This window comes from Chelonia mydas, chromosome 23 (assembly GCF_015237465.2).
Source record: "Chelonia mydas isolate rCheMyd1 chromosome 23, rCheMyd1.pri.v2, whole genome shotgun sequence".
In the NCBI taxonomy this organism is placed as follows: domain Eukaryota; kingdom Metazoa; phylum Chordata; order Testudines; family Cheloniidae; genus Chelonia; species Chelonia mydas.
Window position 1 is genome coordinate 3,750,168 of NC_051263.2, and position 21,157 is coordinate 3,771,324.

The 21,157-nt window shown below is 61.7% G+C and overlaps 1 protein-coding gene across 3 annotated transcripts in view; it reads left to right on the plus strand.

Moving 5' to 3' along the window:
- The window catches only part of PLEKHG2 (pleckstrin homology and RhoGEF domain containing G2), a 55,170-nt gene extending 35,367 nt beyond the window's left edge, over positions 1 to 19,803 (plus strand). For all 3 annotated transcript variants that reach the window (XM_043534693.1, XM_037884470.2, XM_037884472.2), the window contains 14 exons: positions 248 to 294; positions 648 to 798; positions 1,418 to 1,549; positions 1,889 to 2,071; positions 2,704 to 2,796; positions 3,369 to 3,455; positions 3,630 to 3,663; positions 4,189 to 4,290; positions 4,603 to 4,686; positions 5,360 to 5,401; positions 5,880 to 5,917; positions 6,440 to 6,715; positions 8,010 to 9,555; positions 11,242 to 19,803. In XM_043534693.1, the coding sequence (XP_043390628.1) occupies positions 248 to 294; positions 648 to 798; positions 1,418 to 1,549; positions 1,889 to 2,071; positions 2,704 to 2,796; positions 3,369 to 3,455; positions 3,630 to 3,663; positions 4,189 to 4,290; positions 4,603 to 4,686; positions 5,360 to 5,401; positions 5,880 to 5,917; positions 6,440 to 6,715; positions 8,010 to 9,555; positions 11,242 to 13,724 (5,298 nt within the window). In that variant the 3' untranslated portion in view covers positions 13,725 to 19,803. The remainder of the gene's footprint in view (positions 1 to 247; positions 295 to 647; positions 799 to 1,417; positions 1,550 to 1,888; positions 2,072 to 2,703; positions 2,797 to 3,368; positions 3,456 to 3,629; positions 3,664 to 4,188; positions 4,291 to 4,602; positions 4,687 to 5,359; positions 5,402 to 5,879; positions 5,918 to 6,439; positions 6,716 to 8,009; positions 9,556 to 11,241) is intronic.
- Positions 19,804 to 21,157: the final 1,354 nt, after the last annotated feature.

Consider the following 21,157-nt stretch of genomic DNA (forward strand, 5'->3'; position numbering starts at 1 on the left):
AGGCAGATGCATCTTAGTGCTAGGTGAAGGATTGGCGTATGAACACCCTTGCGCCCACCCCAGAGGTGGCCGCATCTGAGCGCTAGGGGAGTTGGGTGCCCTTTGGGAGCAGGGCTGGGAAACCCTCCTCCCTCTCTGCTTTCTCCCTGGTTGGCGCCTCCCGACCCCGCTCGCTCCATGCCCCTGTCCCGTCCCTACCCTCCCTGGCGCTGCCCCCTCCCCTGACACCCTCTGTCTTCTCTTGCAGAGTGAGGAATTTGACATCTACACCCTGTACTGCATGAACTACCCCAAGTGAGTAGGTGCCCCCAGCCCAGGAGTGGGGAGGGACGGGGTATCAGAGCAGCATGGGTCCCCCCCGACCGGGCAGGGGGAGGAGGGAGAGGATGCCTGGGCCACTGGGATCTGAGTGTGTCCCCCCAGCCCTGCTTGGGGAAGGGGGCAGGGATGTTAGGAGCCAGACTGGGGTGGGTAGGCATGCCCCCTCGCTCGGTGCCGGGGCGGGCACCCCCCAATGCCCGGTGCCAGGGCAAGCGGGCACTTTCCCTTGCCCAGTGCTGGGGCGGACGGGCGCCGTCCCCCATCGCTCGCCACCTACCGGTCTGGTGCCCTCACGGTGCCCGGCTAGCCTGCCCATCTCCCCCCAGCTCGGTGTCGGTGCTGCGGGAGTGCATGGAGAACCAGGTGCTGGCGGGGTTTTTCCGGGAGCGCCAGGCCACGCTGTGCCACTCCCTGCCCCTGGAGACCTACCTGCTGAAACCCGTCCAGAGGATCCTCAAGTACCATCTCCTGCTGCAGGTGGGTGGCACTGCCGAAGGGACCAGCCTCCTTACCCCCGGCTCTAGGGCTGGGCCAACACTCCCTGCCCCTTTCCCCGGGCTGCGGGAGATTCAGGGGGGCAGAGGCGCAGGTGGGGTGCGCAGGTTCCCTGCAAAGGGCTCTGGGAACGGGCACCCGCTTGAAGTGACTGTGATGGATCCACGGAGCAAAGACCCCAGCACTGTCCAGCCAGAAGCCCCCCCCGCAGCCAGAGCTCCCGCCCCACTCTCCCCAGCGCCCCCTGCTGGGAGAGACTGGGAGCTCCCGCCCCACTCTCCCCAGCGCCCCTGCTGGGAGAGGCTGGGAGCTCTGCCCCACAGCCAGCCTTCCCGCCCCACTCCCCACAGCGCCCCCTGCTGGGAGAGCCTGGGAGCTCTGCCCCACAGCCAGCGTTCCCGCCCCACTCCCCACAGCGCCCCCTGCTGGGAGAGGCCCTGGCGTCGCTGGGAGCTCGCCCCAGGGGCATGGCCCTTGTTGCCCTGAGGGCCCAGCTCGGGCTCTCCCTGGCGTCTGTGCCAGGACCCCCAGGCTGCCGTGGCCCCTGCCCGCCGAGGGAGCCGGTGGGTACTCGAGGGGCCATTCTCCTGCCACCCCCCAGGAGCTGGCCCGGCACTGTGAACGGAGCAGCGCGGGCTACGAGGCGGTGGAGGAAGCCACCATCACCATGACGGCCGTGGCCTGGTACATCAACGACATGAAGCGCAAGCAGGAACACGCCGCCCGGCTGCAGGTGAGGGGGGCACCGTCCTACCACCCCAGTCAACCCCCCCGGCAAAGGGTCCCTCCTGGCCGGACCCCCAGCCCTTTCCACAACCCCCCGCTTCCTCCCCTCCCTGGGTCAACCCCTTGGCAGACCCCGACTGGTCTCCCCCATCTCCTGGTCCCTTCCTGGCTGGACCCCCAACTGTCCCCCACCTGAGCCCTCCCATGCCAGGGACCCTTCCCCCCGGGTCACCCCCTTGGCAGGCCCCTGGCTGGTCCCTCCCCTCCCCCCAGCAGGGCTCCATCCAGCCAAGCGCACCCCCCCCCGGCCCGCACGGCGGCTGATCTGTGGCCGTGTCCCCCCCAGGAGCTGCAGGGGCTGCTGGTGGACTGGATGGGGCCGGAGCTGGAGGCCTTCGGGGAGCTGGTGCTGGAGGGGCAGTTCCGGGTACAGCGGGTGCGGCGGGAACGCGCCTTCTTCCTCTTCAGCAAGATGCTGCTGGTCGCCAAGCGCCGCGGGCCGGCCTTCGTCTACAAGAGCCACATCTTCGTAAGGGGGGGCCCCGTCCCCGGGGGGGGGGCGAGCAGGGGGGAGGGGTGTCCCCGTCCAGTGGGGGGTGAGCAGGGGGAGGGGCACCCCTATACCCTGGGGTGCATGGCCAGGGCTCGCTCTCTTCTCTGGGGGGTGGGTGAGGGAGAGGGCTCCCTGTTCTCTGGGGGGTGAGCAGGGGGAGGTCCATCCCCATCCAGTGGGGGATGGGAAGGGGGAGGAGCACCCCCATCCCCAAGGGGGCATGGCCAGGGCTCGCTCTCTTCTCTGGCGGGTGGGTCGGGGTCCCTATTCTCTGGGGGGTGAGCAGGGGAAAGGGCACCCCATTCCCTTAGGGGGCGGGGGCTCCCTATCCTTTGGGGGATTGGCATCCCAAATCCACTGGATGGCGGGGGACCCCCCTCACCTTGGCTGGCTTTCCCCAGCTGTCCCCGGTGGCCGGGGCGGGGTCTGTACTAGCCCCTGTAGAGTGGGCCCGCGTGGCCCCCATCGAGGGGTGCCCAGCCCCTGGGCAGTTCCCCTCTGCAGCTCCCCCGTGTCACGTCTGGGCCCCTGTGCTGTCCCCTGCCCCCACGAGGGGCCGGCAGCCAGAGCGGGGAGGGACCATGCTGCGTTCTGCTCCCCCCACCCAGTGCTGTAACCTGGCCCTGTCGGAGAGCCTCAAGGACCCCCTGAGCTTCAAGATCTCGGACCTCACCATCCCCAAGCAGCAGCACGTGGTCCAGGTGAGTGCAGCCCCCCCTCCACCCCGAATATTGCGGCGCTAGGGGGCAGGGACTCATCAGTGGGGTCTGGGGGAGGATGACTCTGCCCTTGCAACGAGTTCCAAGGGCAATTCCCCAATGCGGCGCTAGGGGGCGCTGTGTTGGGGAGGAGGGGTCTCTTTCCTTATCACGCAGGCCTCCCCCCCCACCCCAGTACCCCCTGCAGGGAGTGTGGGGGGGGCTCAGAAGGGGGCGCTCTCCTCACAGCCCCAGGGTTGTGTTGGGACGCGTTGTCCTTTTGCCGGAGAGACGCAGCCGAGATCCTGCCAAGTTGTGGCTAGTGAAGATCCCCTGGCACTTGCCCCTGGCCAAAACCCGGATCGGTTTCCCCTCTGCACCTTCTCTTGGATCCTTCCTCGCTCCCTGTACAGCTCCGCGTCGGGCGAGGGGTCCCTGTATAGCCAGCCCCCGTCGCCCCAGCCCAGAGGACGCTGTATCTCAGCACCAGGGGAGGGATCCCTGTATGAACAGCCCCCGCCCCAGCAGCGGCTGCATCTCAGCGGTGGGTGTTACTTCCCCCGTCCCCTCTGCAGGCCAGGAACCAGGAGGAGAAGCGGCTGTGGATCCATTACCTGAAGCGTCTGATCGTCGAGAACCACCCAGCGTCGATCCCTCAGAAGGTGAGCAGGGGAAGGATGCAGCTAAGGGGTCTCGACTGGCTGCTCGGGGTCTGTTCTCAGACCTCGCTCCTGTTCCTAAGGGAGCCATTGGCTCTGGCTGCCTCTCGCAGCGGGCTGAGCTCCCCTCTTACCCCTGCAGCCAGGTGTGTAACCCCCTTTTCCTTGCTGTTACAGGCCAAGCAAGTGCTGCTGGAGAACAGCTTCCAAAGTAAGTGAGGGGCTCTCTGCACCCAGCCCCCCTCTCCCAGAGCTGGGGAGAGAACCCAGGTGTCCTGGCTCCCAGCTCTCCCCTGCTCTAACCACTAGACCCCGCTCCCCTCCCAGAGCTGGGGAGAGAACCCAGGTGTCCTGGCTCCCAGCTCTCCCCTGCTCTAACCACTAGACCCCGCTCCCCTCCCAGAGCTGGGGAGAGAACCCAGGAGTCCTGGCTCCCAGTCCTCCCCTGCTCTAACCACTAGACCCCGCTCCCCTCCCAGAGCTGGGGAGAGAACCCAGGAGTCCTGGCTCCCAGCCCCCCACCTCTGCTGTAGGCCAGTAGCCTTGTGGCCGTTGCTGAGTGACAGGACTGGAGGGGGTGGGAAAGGGAGGGGATGGAAGGAGGAGGGGCTGGGCAGGGTATAAGCAGAGCACAGGGCTCGTGGGGCTGCCAGATTTGCTGGGGTCTGACGCATGGACAGCGTTTGGGGAGGGGGCAGGTGCGGCGTTAGACGCTCCAACCCCTCGTCTGTACCAGGCTCCCCAGAGATCCGCTGCAGCCCGGAGCCCCTGAAGACGCCGGCCCCCTCTCCAAGGATGGAGGACGCTTGGGGCTATGGCCGCGGCAGGCGGCAGTCAGGTACCAAGGGGCCGGGGGGAAAGCGGGGTGCAGCGGGGTGGGGGTGTTCCCAGCCACGGGCCAGGCCCTGTTGAGCTGAGCTGGGAGGCCAAGGGGATCTTGACGCCAGCAGGTGGGGGTGGGACCGTGTGCCAGGGAGCGGGTCCTGGTGCTAATGTCCCCATGTGCAAGGACCCTGCTGCATTAAGGGGCTGGCCGGGGAATCCCGACCCTCTTGCCCCGGTTCATCTGCCTTTCCCCAGCCCCAGGGAAGCCAGAGGCAGGGGTGAGGCAGGATTCCTCTCCGATCTGGTCTCTCCTGTCCCGTTTCAGAGCCGCCGGAGAGAGCCCGCAAAAGCTGCCCCGTCGCCCAGCTGGATGGCGCCCCCCAGTACCGGCGTGGGCGCAGGCAGTCCGGTGAGTGCCCCTGAGCCGGTACGTGACGGCAGGAGAGGAGTTTGCCGGGACTCAGCCCGGCTCCTGTGGGGATTTGGGGGGGGTGGCACCTCCCAACTGGTGCAAATGGGGCTGTCAGTGGGCTCCGCCAACGGGGGAAGGATTGATTGGGCCATGAAGACGGAGCCCCCCCGACGGGGAAACTGAGGCATGGATGGTCTTGCAGCAAATAAGTGACCGAGCTGGGGAGAGAACCCAGCCCCCCTGCTCTAGCCACTAGACCCCACTTCCCTCCCAGAGCTGGGGAGAGAACCCAGGAGTCCTGACTCCCAGCTCTGGGAGGAGAGCGGGATCTAGTGAGTTAGAGCAGGGGGGCTGGGAGCCAGGACTCCTGGGTTCTCTCCCCAGCTCTGGAAGGGAAGTGGGGTCCAGTGGCTAGAGCAGGAAACAAGAAGGTCAGGACTCCTGGGTTCTCTGCCAAAGACTTCCTGTGTGTCTTTGTATAAGTCTTGTCCCTGCTTTGTGCCTCAGTTTCCCCGGTTGTCATTCCACCTGCTGGTGTGGGCAACACAGGGGAGCTCCCCAGGTGACCCGAGCAGCTGCAACTCTTCCTGGCAGGGTGGAACCTGAGTGTTCCCGCCCTCTCCCTGCCCCTGGGGGCTTCAGCTAACGCTGCTTCTTCCTCTGTCCACAGAGCCGGCCACTGAGCTGAGCCAGATGGGACAGGAGCAGAACGGTAAGTATCCCCCACCTTGCTCTCTTGCTGGCCTGCAGCCCTGACCCGCAGGCCCCACCGATCCCAGCCCTGGGCTCTCCCACAGCTTTCCTGGCGCCCCTCACCTCCCTGCTATCCCAGCCCTGGGCTCCCCCCAACCAGGCCCCTCAAATGGCTGCGTTGCCGACATGTAGACAGTGCTGAGTTTTGGACCTCAGCCTTCCTGGAAGGTTAGGCAGGCACTGGCTATCCCATCACTGCCCACTAGAGGGAACTCTTGCCCTTTCCTCTGATGCAGGCCCGATACCGGGGTAGATGGGCTCCAAGTCTGACCTGATCTGAAAATTCCTGTGTTCCTAAGAGCCCGGCACAGGACCTGAGCCTAGGAGGCACCAGCGGGGCTGGCCCTTGTTTTGCCAGATGGGTCCGTGCTGGTGGGTTTGGGGCCGGCTGCTCAGGTGTCTAACTCTGGGTTTGTCTCTTTCCCTTCTGCGCTGAGGTCGCTGTCGGGGGCTCCCAGCCACCCCCAAATTGAAGGTAAGGGGCCGGCGTGTTCTGGGGTTTCCCTTCCCCGGTTGGTGTTTTAGTGCTGCCAATAAGGGCCTCGGTGCCGGGGTAGGAAGTTGGAAGGCGTGTGCTGTGCCCCCAGCTTGGGGGGAGGGGCAGGACTCCTGGGTTCTCTCCTTGGCTCTGAGAGGGGAGTGGGATCTGGTGGTTAGAGTGGGAGGAGGCAGGGAATCAGGACTCCTGGGTCCTCCTGGGAGAGGAGTGGAGTCTAGTGGTTAGAGCGGGGGGAGGTTGGGAAGCAGGACTCCTGGGTTCTATCCCCAGCTCTGGGAGAGGAGTGGGGTCTAGTGGTTAGAGCCGGGGGGAGGCTGGGAATCAGGACTCCTGGGTTCCATCCCCAGCTTGGGTTGGGTGTCGGGGGGGTGGGGGGGGGGGTTAAAACAGGTGAATAACCCCACTTCCCTCTCCCCACCCAGTGCCCAGGTCTGGGGGGCCTGCGGGGAGGGAGGGATCTGGGGGGACTTAGCAGCCTGGGGCCTGTTCTCTCTGCAGCACGCGGGCAGCGAGGGGGAGCTGTTCCCCGCCCCGCTGCCCCTGGCGCCCTCGGGCAGCGTCTGCACCCTGGACTCCAGCGTGGCTGAGGAGTCGGACCCCGGCGAGGATGCCGAGTCGCCCCCGTTCTGCCTGGCCGAGGAGCCGCTGTCCATCACGGAGGAGATCCTGGAGCTGCTCAGCCAGAGGGGGCTGAGCAGGGACCTGGGGACGGAGGAGACACCCTGGGGGCAGGGGGAGCAGCGCCCTGGGAGCCCCGCTCCACAGCCGGAGCAGGTACGTGAGGAGAAGGGGCATAATGGGAGAGAGGATAGAGGCAGCATTCGCAAGTGGATGGGGCACTGGGCTGGGAGCCAGGACTCCTGGGTTCTATCCCCGGATCTGGGAGGGGAGTGGGGTTTAGTGGTCAGAGCAGGGGTCTGGGAGCCAGGACTCCTAGGTTCTGTCCCTGGCTCTGGGAGGGAAGTGGGATCTAGTGGTTTGAGCAGGGTTGGGGGCTAGGAGCCAGGACTCCTGGGTTCTTTCTCTGGCTCTGGGAGGGGAGTGGGGTCTAGTGGTCAGAGCAGGGCCTGGCACTCAGACTTCTGTGTGCCCTCTGGTAACATTTTCAAAAACACTTAAGAGCAAAAGCCCCATTTTTAAAAGCGACTGGGCCCTTCAGAGTCTGATTCTTCGTGGGTCCCGTAAATGGGACTTGGGATCCGAAAGTGCGTCGGGGCTTGTGAAACTTCTACCCCGGCTCAGCCAGCGCGGTGCCATCAGCCTTCCGCCCAGCCCGAGACTTGGCTGAGAAATCCCGCAATTTTGGCCTGAGAAATCATGAGATTCAAGGGTTCTTTCTGCTCCTTCGAGCTCACGGGTTCCCCCTTTTCTGTGCAACCAGGAGGGCTAGCAATTTCCTTTTGGTCTTTGAATCAAAGCTGAGATTCCTCCGAAAGCCCATGATTCCAGGAGCTGGGTGATTATTAAGTGAAACCGCAAGGATCGCGACTGCTGGCCGCAGTGCTGTTAGCTAGACCTGGACGGGAAACTTTTCTCATCCTAGGAGCACGGTCAAGAGATGGAAACATTTTCCCTTCCCGGATCGGGACGTAAAATCAAAATCGCAAAGATTTTCGCCAGTTGGAAATTCGTTTCCGTTCCGGTCGTTTCAAACGTTTCATTTCACTTTTGATCCTTTTTTTTTTTTTTTTTTAAAATACTCGGGGCTCTCCATAAATGGCGTAACACGTTTTGGGGTGATTTTCAAGCCCTGCCTGCCCCGGGTAACACTTTGTAACACGGAAACAAAGCGTGAAATGAAGGATTCACCCATCCGCTGCCGTGTTACCTCATTTTTTACTATTTATATTTTTTATTATTTGGTTTGAACCGGAAAACTGGAATTTTTCATTTAAAAAATGTAGAACCCTTTCCCCCCCAGGTGTTTTCGAGGCGAGAAATGCGTCCGTTTCCCGCCAGCGGGGGTCCGGTTTCGACGGATCAGTGTTTTCTGATGGAACAATCCTTTGCTGGCAAGTATCCTCCCAGCCTGGCTCTAACCCTGCTGATGTGTGCTTTGATCCCCCAGGATCCGCCTCCGGACCGCACCGTGCTGGAGGAACGAGCCGAGGGAAGCGAAGTTCAGGAGGGAGATGCCCCTGGGCGAGACGAGCCCCGCCGTGGCAGCTTCGGCGTGATGCAACCCCTCCCGCCGTGCCGTCCCCCCCGCAGCGAATCGGAGGAGGAGCAGCAAAAGCAGGAGCGGGGCCCTTCCCCTCTTTGTGTCCTAGAAGACCTGGATGCAGAGGAGGCTGCTGGCCAGCCAGAGGTCCTGGCAGGGGATAACACTTTGCGTGCAGGGCTGGAAGCATCCAGCGGGGAGCTGGGCGCCACCAATGGGGCCTGCCCCCCGTACGGGGATGGGGCAGCGCGGGACTCGCCGCTGACCCGAGACGACTGGCTGCTTATCGAGAAGATCAAGTGCTACTACGAGGCGGGCGAGGCTGCCCCAGACCCCCCCACTCGGGAGGGCACCCTCTCCGCCCCCGCAGGTGTGGTGCGGGACTCTGTGCTCCACCTCAACCGCCTCCCCCAGCAGGAGGGCGCCACGGACCGCGAGGGAGGCAGGGCTTGTTGGGCCAAGGCCCGCCCTGCCCGCCAGGAGGATGCTAGGAGGAGGTGGGGCCAGTTTCTTGACCAAAACACCAGCCCTCATGGTGCCAACCAAGAGGATTCTGGGAAGGGGGCGGGCCTAGCCTTTGAACAAGGCACTCAATTTGGCAGCAACCAAGAGGATGCTGGGAAGGGTCAGGGCCAGCCTATCAACTCAGACATCCATGGCACCAACCAAGAGGATGCTGGGAGGGGGCGTGGTCAATTCATCAACCAAAACACCCAATCTGGTGCCAACCAAGAGGATTCTGGGAAGGGGCGGGGCCAGCCTATCAACCCAGACATCCATGGCACCAACCAAGAGGATGCTGGGAAGGGGCGTGGTCAATTCATCGACCGAAACACCCAATCTGCTGTCAACCAAGAGGATGCTGGGAAGGGGCGGGGCCAGCTCATCGACCAAGGCACCAAAGCTGGTGGCAACCAAGAGGATGCTGGGAAGGGGCAGGGCCAGCCTGCCAGCCACGCTGCCCTGCGCGCTGCCAGCCAGGAGCCCGAGTACAAGTCGTGCGCGGAGATCCGGCGGGCCTGGCGGGAGAAAGAGCGGGGGGCGGTGGATGCCCTGGGAGGGCGCACCCCCCTCACGAAGCGAGGCAGCAAAGGGCCGGTGGCCGCTCGCGAGCCCCCACCGTTCCTGGAGCCCCTGTGGATCGTGGAGGAGTCTGATCTGGCTGCCCCGCCCAGGCCGCCCCGTGGCGATGGGCTCCCTCGCGCCGACGGGGTCCCGCCCGCCGGCTACGCCCCCCTGCCAGGGCTGTCCGAGGACAGTGCCCCTTGCCTGCTGGAGAACTCGGAGCGGATCCTCAGCAAGGTGCAAGCCCTGGCGCGGATGTACAGCGAGAAGATCGGCCGGGCCAAGACGGCCCGGAGGCCGCAGGACGGGCCGCACCGCCCGGCACCCAGCAGGATGGGCACCCTGGAAAGCCTGCGGGAGGAGACGCCAGGGCCCTGCCTCCCTCTCTGTGAGTCCCAGGGCCTCTGGCTGGGTGGGTAGGACCCTCCACTGCAGCATGGCTTGGAGGGGGGCCATGGGAGAGGTCCGGGGAAGCCCCAGGTGTCAGAGAACCCCACCCTCTGTAGGGCACCCCACGGTGCCACTCTGCGTGCCAGGCTTTCTCCAGCATGGCTCTACCTCTCCCCACTGCTCCCCACCCTGTGTCCCACTCCCCGCCTCCCTGAGCCAGCCAGTCCCCCCTTCAAATCTCTAGGCTGTGTGGAGAATCATGATGGATCCCAGGGCAATGGGGCAACGTGGAGTCCAGATCGGGGCAGGATCTGATCCTCCAGCAGCGCTGGCCTGTTCCCCCACCCCCCCCACCCCCCCCGGCTCCCTGGCTGTTGGCTTACACGGACATGGGAGGCAAGGGGCAGGGAATCTGGATCCCTCTTTACGTCAGTCTCTGCTGTCTGAGCACTTGTCCCCGGGTGCCTGGACACCAGAGCAGGCTGGACTGCGCCCCGGAGCCACCCGGCCTGTCCCAGCGCTAGATAACGGGTCCCTGACGCAGTGACCTGTGGCGTGCGGCCGGCGCCGAGCCGGCCAGGGAGACGGGAGTGCGGAGCCTGAGCAAAGGTGTGCTGGGACCCAGGGGTGGAGGGCAGGATCCGGCTGCCTGGAGCTACAGAGGGGACTCTGTGCCGGCTGTGGCAGGGCTTGACGTGCCAGAGGAGCAGCCAGATTGCGGAGCTTTCCTTTAGCTCAAGCTGTACATGCCTGGGTGGATTTCAAGGACGTGGGTTCTAGTCCCAGCTCCCCTAAGCCGATGGGGATGATCCCTGCAGCCTGCAACACATTCGCTCTGTGCAGGGAGCATTCATAGGCGCAGCTGGGCCCCGTTCGCTCTCACACACACCCACACCCACACACACACACAGAGTCATTCCAGTGGGGATCAGCATAGAAAGCTGGCTGGAACCCCTGCAGGCTGCTCCCGCTCCTCCCCGGGCGGCCGAACAAAAGTAGCTGTCCTGGGACCGGAGCCCAGGAAAGAAAATTGCAGGGGCCTGAGAGCAGATGGGAAGAGCCGCTGGGAAACCGGAGCCGGGGGGCTGGCTCTGGGGAAATCAGACACTGCCATCTGAGCAATGTATGTGCGTCTGAGCAAGAGACCGCAGCCCCCCGGCTGGCACTCGCACGACGGGCAGAGTTACCTGCTCAAAGGGATTCAGGAGTTGATTTGCTAGGACAGATCCCCAGCTGGGATGAACGCCGGAGTAATATCCCCATGCAGTGGGACTCAGCACCATTCCTTTGACTTCCGGGACTCCTAACTCCCGTTCACACCAGCTGGGGGGGGGGAGGGGGTCTGACCCTAGGCTCTGTCCTGCTGGGGTCCCTGCACCCCTAGCTTCGGGGGTAAATTGGGGCCGCGTGCTGAGCCCTGCAGTAGGAGAGAGAATAATATTCGTCTCCTCAGCAGGTCTCCGAGTGCTTCACAAAGGGGGTCAGTCTCATTACTCCCCTTTTTACAGATGGGGAAACTGAGGCACGGGGCTTGCCCAAGGTCACCCTGGAGCAGCGCAAGGAAGAACTGGGTCTTCTGAAGCTCATGCTTGTGCTCTACCCGCTAGGCTACCCAGCTGCGCGTGGGGATAAGGCACTTAAGCCGACAGGGAGCCGCTGACCCCTCTCCCCTTCTCTCCCCCAGGCGAGCCCCGGATCTACGGCCACGTGCTCATCCGCGAGCCCCTCCTGCACCTGAACTGCGTCCAGGAGAACGTGCTGCTGGTGGCCGCCACCCGAGGGAACGCCCTGGATCTGCACAGCGACCGGCCTCCACCTCTCCTGGCTTCCCAGTGCCTGGGTTCGGCCCCGGCCGAGGAGCCAGGACCCGCCTGGCAGGAGCTTCCCGCCCCGGCGGCTGTTCCACCTCCCCCGGGGCTGGTGGAATCGCCTCCGAAGCTCAGCAGGCCCCCCCCGAGCCCAGGCGATCCGGCTGGGGAAGACCCCGGCACGGGCAGGTCTCTGCCGCCTGCTCCTGGCGCTACCGGTGGAACTGCCGGGGACTTTGAGGGAGCCGGGTGCCTGTCGGTGCCGGGCCGCCAAGCCAGGCTGGCGGGGGCAGAGCTGGCGGCCGGCGGGCGCGGGGGTGAGGCGAGCGCCAGGGAGGTTTCCGCGGAGACACCAGCCTCCTCTCCCTTCTCGGAAGCGGCCCCGAGCCAGCAGGCGCCGGAGGTGGCCGGTCCGGTCCCAGCCGCCTCCCCCAGCCCTGCGGAGGAATGTGAGCCAGCGTGTGTCGGCACATCTGCCGAGCCTGACCTGCTGGGGCCGGGTCCCTCCGTCCCTGGTGCCGGCTCCCAGGAGCCGGCGGGGGAGCAGAACGGGCCTGCCGCCATCCCGCTGCCCGAGGAGCGGGCCCTGGCTTTGGGCAGGGATTCCCCGCCTGGCACTGAGGAGCTGCTGCCCCAGCCATCGCCGGGGCCCGTCAGCTGCGGGACAGGAGAGGCGTCCCCGCCGGCCGCGCCGGACCCTGTCCTGCCGGCGGCACCCTCCGGTGCTGCGGGATCCCCGTCTCCGCTCCACAGCAACGTCCTGCCGCTGGTAGCCCTGCTGTCCCGGGGCACCCGGCTGCCTTCCCGGGCCACGGGGGTGGCACGCCCGTCCCCAGCTGCCCAGCCCGGCCGCGCCACAGCCCGGCCGGCTCCCACTTCGCCCAGCTCCAGCCTGGATCACAGCCCCCTCCCGGCTCTGCCGCGCCTCCAGACCTCCTCCCCGGCACACCGGCGCCTGTCCTCCAGCGCCGCGGCCATCTCCAGGTACATTGCTGCCTCCTGCATCAGCCAGAGCCTGGCCAAGAGAAATGGTGCCCCCTCGGGGCCACCTGGCATCCAGCCTCCTCCAGCAGAGACTCCGGCACCCACCAGGCCTCTGCCTGCTTGCTCAGCCATCCCGAGACCGGCCCCTGGCCCCTTGGGGCCTCCTGGCATCCAGCCTCTGTTGGCAGAGACCCCGGCACCCACTAGGCCTCTGCCTCCTTGCTCAGCCATCCCGAGACCGCCCCCCGGCCCCTTAGAGCCACCTGGCACCCAGCCTCCGTCAGCAGAGACCTCGGCACCCACCAAGCCTCTGCCTCCTTGCTCAGCCATCCCGAGACCGCCCCCCTGCCCCTTGGGGCCACCTGGCACCCAGCCTCCGTCAGCAGAGACCTCGGCACCCACCAAGCCTCTGCCTCCTTGCTCAGCCGTCCTGAGACCGCCCTCCAGCCCCTTGGGCTCCAGAGCCCTAGCACCCCCATCTGCTCCATTACCCAGTGAGAAGGCCAATGCCTGGTCCCATTGTACCAGCAAGCGGGACCCTTCCCAGCTCAGCGTCTGCCCTCCACCCTGTGCCAGTCCCGGGTCGCCCTCTCCAGCGGGCTGTTGCCGCAATTCCAGCTGGCTGGGGGAGCCCATCCCCATGGCGCCTGGCTCAGCCGTGCTGCTGGCCTTCGACCGTCTCTCGGGGATGTGCCTGGGCCCCCGAGCTAAGCAGCCCACCCCCTTCTCCTCTGCTTCAGAGCCCAGCTCCAGGGTCCAGTCTCCAGCACCGGCCTGCCCGCGGGTGTGCTCCCCCCCTCCCTCCAGCCAACGCCCTGCAGTAGGAAGAGCTGGCTGTGCCCCCCCACGGCCTTGCTCCTTCGCCCCCTTGCATGTCCCCACCCAGCCTTCCACCCCCCGCCTCTCCTCCCCCCTGCAGCCCACCTCCTACCCCTCCGCCACGTTACCTCAGCCAGGCAGGAGGCCGAGGGGAAACCCCGAGAGCCCCCCATCCCCTAGGGATGCAGACAGGGCGGGGTGCTGCTCCGGGGCGCCCTCTAGCGGCTCAGCCAGTCCCAGCCCCGACGAACTGGATGGCATCAAGTGGCCGGACATCCCCGGCTTGCGTTCCAGGTACGCTGACCGGGCGGGCAGCATGGGGCCGCCGGGCTCGCCAGAGGAGTACCCCAAAGCGAGGGGGGACTTGGCTCGGGACACGGGACCCCATCGGGCCAGCTACTCCACCACCGTCAACATCCAGATCGGGGGCAGCGGCCGGATCGCCTCCTTCAGCAACGCGCAGGTCAGCCTCACCCACCCGCTGCTGGCGGCACCGGGGCAGCCCAGCGCAAGGCGGATCAACGGCAGCACCTTAGAGACCCCGCCGACAACGTGACGGGCCAGGTCGGGCAGGGGGGTTTACAGCCACGGCTGCAGGACCACTCCTGGCTCTGCATGTCCCCGGGACCAATGGGACCAATTCCTGGGGCTGGATGGTGGGGGGGGATGAATTGTTACTGACCCACTGGGGTTGGCAGGGGTGGGGCCAGATCCCCAGCTAGGGTAATTTGGCCCTACTCTATTGACACCAGCTGGGGGTCTGGGCCCATTGACCCCACTGCAGTGAGGCCCATTGATACCAGCTGGAGGTCTGGGCCCTTTGACCTCAATGGAATGAGGTCCATTGATACCAGCTGGGGATCTGGGTCCATTAATGGAGCGACGCCCATTGACCCCACTGCAGTGAGGCCCATTGATACCAGCTGGGGGTCTGCGCCCATTGACCTCAATGGAATGAGGTCCATTGATACCAGCTGGGGATCTGGGTCCATTAATGGAGCGACGCCCATTGACCCCACTGCAGTGAGGCCCATTGATACCAGCTGGGGATCTGGGCCCATTGACCCAAATGGAATGAAGCCCATTGATGCCAGCTGTGGATCTGGTTTCCTTGGGTGACTTTAGAGGCACAGTGGGGTGGATAAGGCCAGCTGAACTCAAGAGTCTGTCCGTGCAATTAAGCAACTGTCTCTAGCCCTCCCAGGCCAGGAGGGATCTGTGGGGATCTGTAAAAGCCGTGTGGCCCCAGCTGATTGTGCTCGTCCCAGCCAGGTGGCCACGGCACCCACAGGCCAACAGGTAAGTGCTCTCCGCCTTGCAAGCCCCCATCTGAGGCAAACGGCATTCGGTTCTGGCTCTGGGTTGTTTTAACTGCCTAGCTCGTTCCTCGGCGGATTGGGCCTGGACGGGGACCAAAGTGAGCGGTGTGGGTGTTTGTAAAGAGGAGTGGGCACTAGGGGGACACAAACGCACACGAAAGCCTAGCCAGCAGCGGGCAGGATGCACACCTGCACACACCCTTCAGCGTGCACGGTGCAGTACGGACATATGCACACCTCTTTAGCCAGCAGGGGGATCTGCACGCACACCCTCCTAGCCAGAAGGGAGCAGTGTGGACCCACGCAGAGCCAGCAGGGGGCAGTAGGCACACACCCAACTATTTTCCTGCTCCTTTTAAGGATGAAAACCAAAGTGTCTTCCGGGCCAAATCCTTGCTTCAGCCACACTCTGCTTGAAGCAGCCCAGCAGAGCGAGGGCAGCAGGCCTGGGGAAAGCCATTGTCCTGGTGCAGAGCCGCCAGCCCCGCCGCATCTGTCCCCATTAAGCTGTGTGGAGCCTGGCTCGGCTTGCTGGACCCAGGGGTCAATTTGTCTTTGGACTCTGGTGCATTGAGATGCTGAGCTGTGGCAGCCACACGGTCCCTGTTGTGCCTTCACTCCGGTGTTTGGGCCTCCCCGGGCAGAAATCCAGCTCCACATAAGTCCCCCTTAAACCTGCGTGAGCTGGTGCCCAGGGGTCGTATTCCCAGTTCTGCTACAAACTCCTAGTGTGTGATTGTGGTCTAGTCACTTCATCTGCCCTGTGCCTCATTTCCCCCCAGGGGGATTGTGGACTCTTTGGGGCAGGGTGTGTTGCTTGCTCTGGGCACGGCATACATCTCAATTTTTCCGGGTGCTACTGTAATTAATCTAATAGAAACCGAAACTACAGCTCTGGTGAGCTGAAGCTGGTGCATGCCCTAAAATATGTAGGAAGTGGGAAGTTGCTTTCTCTCCAAGGGAACCACAGGTGTGTCCTCAACGCATGCTTAAGAGTTGGCCCCAGGATCACACAGAGCGTGCTGGAAATGTCAAGGCAGCCAAGTCCATCTGTTTACGAGGCCTAAACGCACCTTAAACTCAAATTTGCCCATAAAAATTGCATTGGGACAGTTGGGTAGAACCAGTTTTTAAAAATATTTGTATCAGATCAACATTGAAATCATCAGCTCAATGTCTGTTTAAACCAGCTGGGAATCTGGCCCCATTGACTCCGGTGGAACGACGCCCCGTTTAAACTTGGTGGCTCTCCAGCTCTACAGAGTGGCCACTGGTCCAAATTACTCCAGAATGATTTTTTCCCCCTCCCTAGGCCCATAAAACCCTGTAACTCAAAACCACTCCTCAGTTTCTTCCCAGCTTTCCCTGGAGCTGAGTTGCCCTGAGATTCTAGTGGATCTCGCTGATGAATTCAAGATGCAAAATACCAGTTTGCTTAAATATTGCACAGCTACAGTAAAATCCCTCCAGATGGAGCAATCCTGGGTTGTGATTTGGATGAAACTTCTTGGAATGTTTGAATCCCTGCTTGTTTTCCTTGAAATTAACAAGGGGAAATTTGTGTGTGTGTGTGTGTTTCCTTTCCCTAAAAGAGGAAATCAGGAACAGGGTGGCAATAAAATGAGAATAATGAAATAAAGATTGGCTCCTTGGAAAAGCAGTGCAGCTATGTCTGTGGTTTTGCAATGAGTTTTTCTGCTTCATTTCTAAAGCTGGGATTGCACAAGGCGATTTTTAAATTGGAGCAGCAGGTAGTTTAAGAGACTCTGGTATTTAATATCGAGCCTTCCAGATGGAACCATTTAGCTACATGTTTCTGCAAATTATTTCACAGCCCACCAATTGGGGGGCGGGGGGGGGGATCTCTCTAGGGTTATTAGCTCCCTTACCGCCTGTAATGTATGAGCCTGCATGTTTTCATCCATTTGAGATTCAACTTTTTTCTCCTCTGACTGCTGGGGCATCGCTCGCCTTGGGCAATCTGGCCAAGATGTCAAGGCCAGATTTAAAATGTCGTTCATTTCCTTCTCTTGTAGCCTTTTTTATTTTATTTTTTTTTTAAAGGCCAGAAGGCACCATCCTGCCTTTCTGTATAATCCAGGCAGCCAGCCCCTCCTGGCCATTCCTACGTCCAGCCCATGCGTTCATGCTAAACTAGAGCCAATCTTTAGCCAGTCTTTATCTAAAGAGTCTGAGAGACGGAGAATCTGCCCTGTCCCTTGGGGAACTTCTCCAATGGTTAGCTCCTTGCCCCATTACCCACTTGCTGCCCTCTCCCTGTTTCCACTCTGAATGTGTCTTGCTTCAACTCCCTGCCTCTAGATCTTGTTCTGCCTTTGCTCAATTATCAAGCCCTCCACTATCAACAAACTCCTTCCCGTGTAGGTCCGACCCCCCCTTTTTGGCTCAAGCAGCTTGTCAAAGGTGGGGGCCCTGCAATTGTTCCAGCTGGGAAGAGAAGTTGACGATAGAATCTGGCACCTTTGATGCAATCTTGTTTATTTGCAAGGGACCGTACAAAGTCCTGTTTCTCTGAACACAGGCGGACCCAAAACATGAGAGCTCGCTTCCTTACCCACAGCAGCACACATCCTGTGGGTGTGTCTGTCTTTCTTTCTCTGCTTCTGTGTGTCTCCCTCTCCATGTGCTGTGCCTCCAAGACACTTACCCCAAAATCTATACTCTGCCAAACTCCCCTTCACCAAAGTCTTTTGAATTCCTGAGTGGCTGTGGTTTGCCGTGGTCTCGGAGAATGCTGTTGTATCTTACACTGAAGCTGAATGAAGGACAGCTGTTAGCTCATCCGTTTCAGGGGTTTTAACCCAACCTCGGGCAGTAGTTCTAGCCCGACATCATGTCTTCTCCTCGGTTAATGAAATCGACTGAGCTTCCCCAGCCCTCAGCTGGTCTCGTAACTCCTCTTTGTTCATGGACATGACTCTGATTTCACTTCCACCTGGTTTATGTCAGAGGCGGCACCAGACTGGAGCTGAGCCGAGGCCCGTCTCGCCCGGTATCCCAGCTCTGAGGGTGGCCAGTGCCAGGTGCTGCAGAGCAAGGTGTAAGAACCCTGCAGGGGCAGATGGGGGATAAGCTCCCCTCTCCCCGCCACATTAGGAATCTGTCTCATCTCCAATAGTCCGAGATCATCTTACGCCCTGAAGTAGAGGGTTCTGTCTCCCTCAGCATGGTTGTAAATCGAGCCACTCCCCCAGGGCATTATTGTTGACTGCGTTAGCGTAGCACCTAGGACCAGGACACCCCCTCCCCCCATGCCAAAAATTGCATGTTTTCATTGCTATTAGGTGTATTACGGTAGCACTCGGGCGCCCCAGTCATGGGCCAGATCCCATTGCGCCAGAAGCTGTATGTTTTTATTAGCATTAGTTATGTTACAGTAGCACCCAGGAGCCCAGTCATAATCCAAGACCCCCCCTCCCCCCCCCCCACTGTGCCAGGTGTTGTACATTTGTTTTGCTATTAGGTGTATTACGGTAACACTCAGGTGCCCCGTCATGGCCCAGGACCGCATTGTGCCCGGTGCTGTATATTTTTATTGCTCTTAGGTGTATTACGGTAGCACCTAGGTGCCCCGTCATGGCCCAGGACACTGTTGTCAGGTGCTGTACAGACACAGAACTGTCCTACCTCCAGTGACTTCCTGTGGGGTGTTGTCCCAATGCAGAGGGGTGAATCTCAGCCCCGGGGAGGAATTGTGGTGGAGGTGGCCCTTCCTTCCCCCACCCACTGGGGAACCCCCTTCCCACCCCATCTGCTTTGCCCTGCTTTGTCTCTGGGCCGCATGGTACGTATTTTTCCAGCCTCATCCCCCCCGGCACGATTTCTATCCCTGCCGCCCCTCGGCCAGTTCTTTCCTGGTGTCGTTTTTGCCTGTCCTCAGAGCCATCCAGCGAATCGACCGATTTATTTGATGTGGCCCCCAAATAACACCCCACCCCTGCAAATGGAAAAGCCGCAAGATAGGAAAAGATAGTGCAAAACCGGCACTAGGCCTAGTGCGGCGCTCAGACCAGTGGGTCGGCGGCCAGCTTGCTGGGCTTCTCTTCCCGGGTCTGGGCAGGAACGCGCCCTGCTGGTTAGGGAGGGAGCCAGGACTCCTGGGTTCCACTCTCAGGTCTGGCTTGACGTGTGGTCTAGCGGTGAGAGCCACGACTCCTGGGTTCCAGTGCCAGGTCTGGGTCGGTGTGTGATCTAACAGAGAGAGCAAGGGGGCCAGGACTCCTGGGTTCCTGTCCTAGTTCTAGGAGAGAGTGAAGATCAACAGTTAGTGGAGGGAGGCCAGGACTCCTGGGTTCCATTCTCAGCTGCGTCGCGCCCTCCTGGGCAGACGTGGCCCCCTGAGCCATGGCGAGAAGGGGGAGGGTGACACAGGAGGTTGGTGGACATTTGAGTGTGACCGGCAGGTGTGCGGGAGCGGGACGGGGGTGAGTGGTAAGTGCTGAGGGCTGTGAAATTGAGAAGGGATGAGGGATCAAGCTATCCAGGTATTCGTATGCTCCTACGCTGCCCATCACCGTGGCCTCTGAGCCCCTCCCAAGCGCTAATGGATTGCTCCTGCCAACGTCGCCTCAGATTTCCCCAATGCGCTCCACTCCAGCGGAGCGTGGCCTAGCGGTGAGAGCAAAGCAGCAGGAGCCAGAACGCCTGGGTTCTTTTCCCAGCTCAAGGTAGCTAGATCTAGTGGTTAGAGCAAGCCAGGACTCCTGGGTTCTTCGTAAACTCTAGGTGGGCAGTGGCATCTAGTGGTTAGAGCAGGGGTGGGGGGGACTGGGAGCAGGTTTCATGGGTTCTACCCCCAACTTTGGGAAAGGAGTGTGTTGCTTCTCGTCAGTGGTTAGAGCAGGAGGGACCAGGCGCCAGGATCAGGCCTCCAGTAACGTTGTCTCCGTCCAAATCGTTGGACAGCCACTTATGACCGAAAATGAATGTTTACACTTTCCTCTGGGCCAGCGGCCGCCTCGGCTCACACCCCTGCTCGCCAGAGCTTTTGTGGTTTTCAAACAGCTTTGTCCGTTATTTATGCTGTCACAATCACCTTTAAATTAACGCCCCAGGGTTTTTAGTTCCTCTGGCTTCTTGTGAAGTTTGCCTTCTTGTAAATCCATTGGCGGCGGTTAGGATCTGATGTTATGTTACCGGTCTGGTGGATTGGTTTACGGCCCCTGTATCATACGTACAACTTGGTTGGACGTGTTTGTTCTTTTTACTTCTGGTTTGGTTTGTTTTTGTATTAAAGTTAATTTTGGAAGAGAAAAAAAATTGCCAGCCATAAATAAACAGTGATGTTTTCAGTGACGCTGGACTCCCTCTCTCTCTCGAGCAGGCCCTCATTGGAATAACTGTCCCCAGCACATCTCCTTAGCCAAGCTTTCTCAGATGGGGAAACTGAGGCCCAGGAGAAAGTGGCTGCCCCACAATGAGCTGGAGGTAGCGGTGGGATTAGAACCCAGGAGTTCTGGCTCCCGGCTCAGCCCACTAGGCCACTCTCCCTGCCGCAGCCAGAAAGAGACCCCAGCTGTCCTGGTTCTGGTACAGCCTTGCTCTAGACCCCACTCCCCTCCCAGAGCCAGGGAGAGAACCCAGGAGTCCTGATTCCCAGCCCCCCACTTAAGTGTCCTTCCTTCATTATGACAGGCCAAGGAGCCCCAGAGCCAGGGGCCGCCTCCTGTGAGCACTTGGCAAAAACTCACCCCAGCAAGGAATTTGAGTGGGGACCATTAAGCAAACATCCACTCCTCCCTGTCCCCTGTCAGTCCCTCCCCCCCATCATCCCACCTCCCCATACACCCAGCCTCCCCTGCCCCTCTTGTTCGCCCCCTGCTCTCTCTGCCCCCTAACACTCCCCTCTCCACACACTCCCTCCCCATACGTAGCCTCTCTGCCCCCACACCCCTCCCCTCACAATCCATGCCCTTTTCTGCCCCCTCCCCTCCCTATGTAACTCCTCCCTTCCCCCATACATATCCTCCCCCTCCCTTCCCTCACGCCCCCCTCTCCTGCTCCCCCTCCTGTCACAGCCACTCTCTTTTCTGCCCCCTCCCTACACAAACTTTCCCCTCCCCCATACATATCCTCCCCTCTCCCTGCCCCCCCTCCCCTCACAACCCCCTCCCTTTTCTGTCCCCTACACAACCCCTCCCTTCCCCATACATATCCTCTCCTCCCCCTCCCTTCCCCCACACCCCTCCCCTCTCCTGCTCCCCCTCCCCAGCTGCTCATAGCCCTGACTCACAACCAAGCAGATCCAACCCAGAGCTGGCTGCAGCTGCAGCCGGGCGGCCTTTGCAGTGGCTCCCGGAGTGACCCTGGCCTGACGCTCTCCCTCTTGCCTTCAGACGGGCTGGAGACATGAAGGGGCTGGAAATGGATGCACAGAACCCCCCCCCCCCCAACACACACACACACACCCCTGCACTAGATCCCCCCACCCCACCCCTTTCTGGCTCGCTGTATCCCACAGATGCTACCGGCTGGGCTTGGGAAGGAACAGGGGCTTGGGGGGGGCGGGGGCATGTTTTCCTTGGGAGCTGGGTTCAAACTGGGGCCAGCCACGGCACAGCTGGGCTCCAATGAGCTGAATGAGGGACCCTGGACTCCTGGGTTCTATTCCCAGCCTTTGGGGTTACAGCAGGTTGGGGTCTAGTGGTTG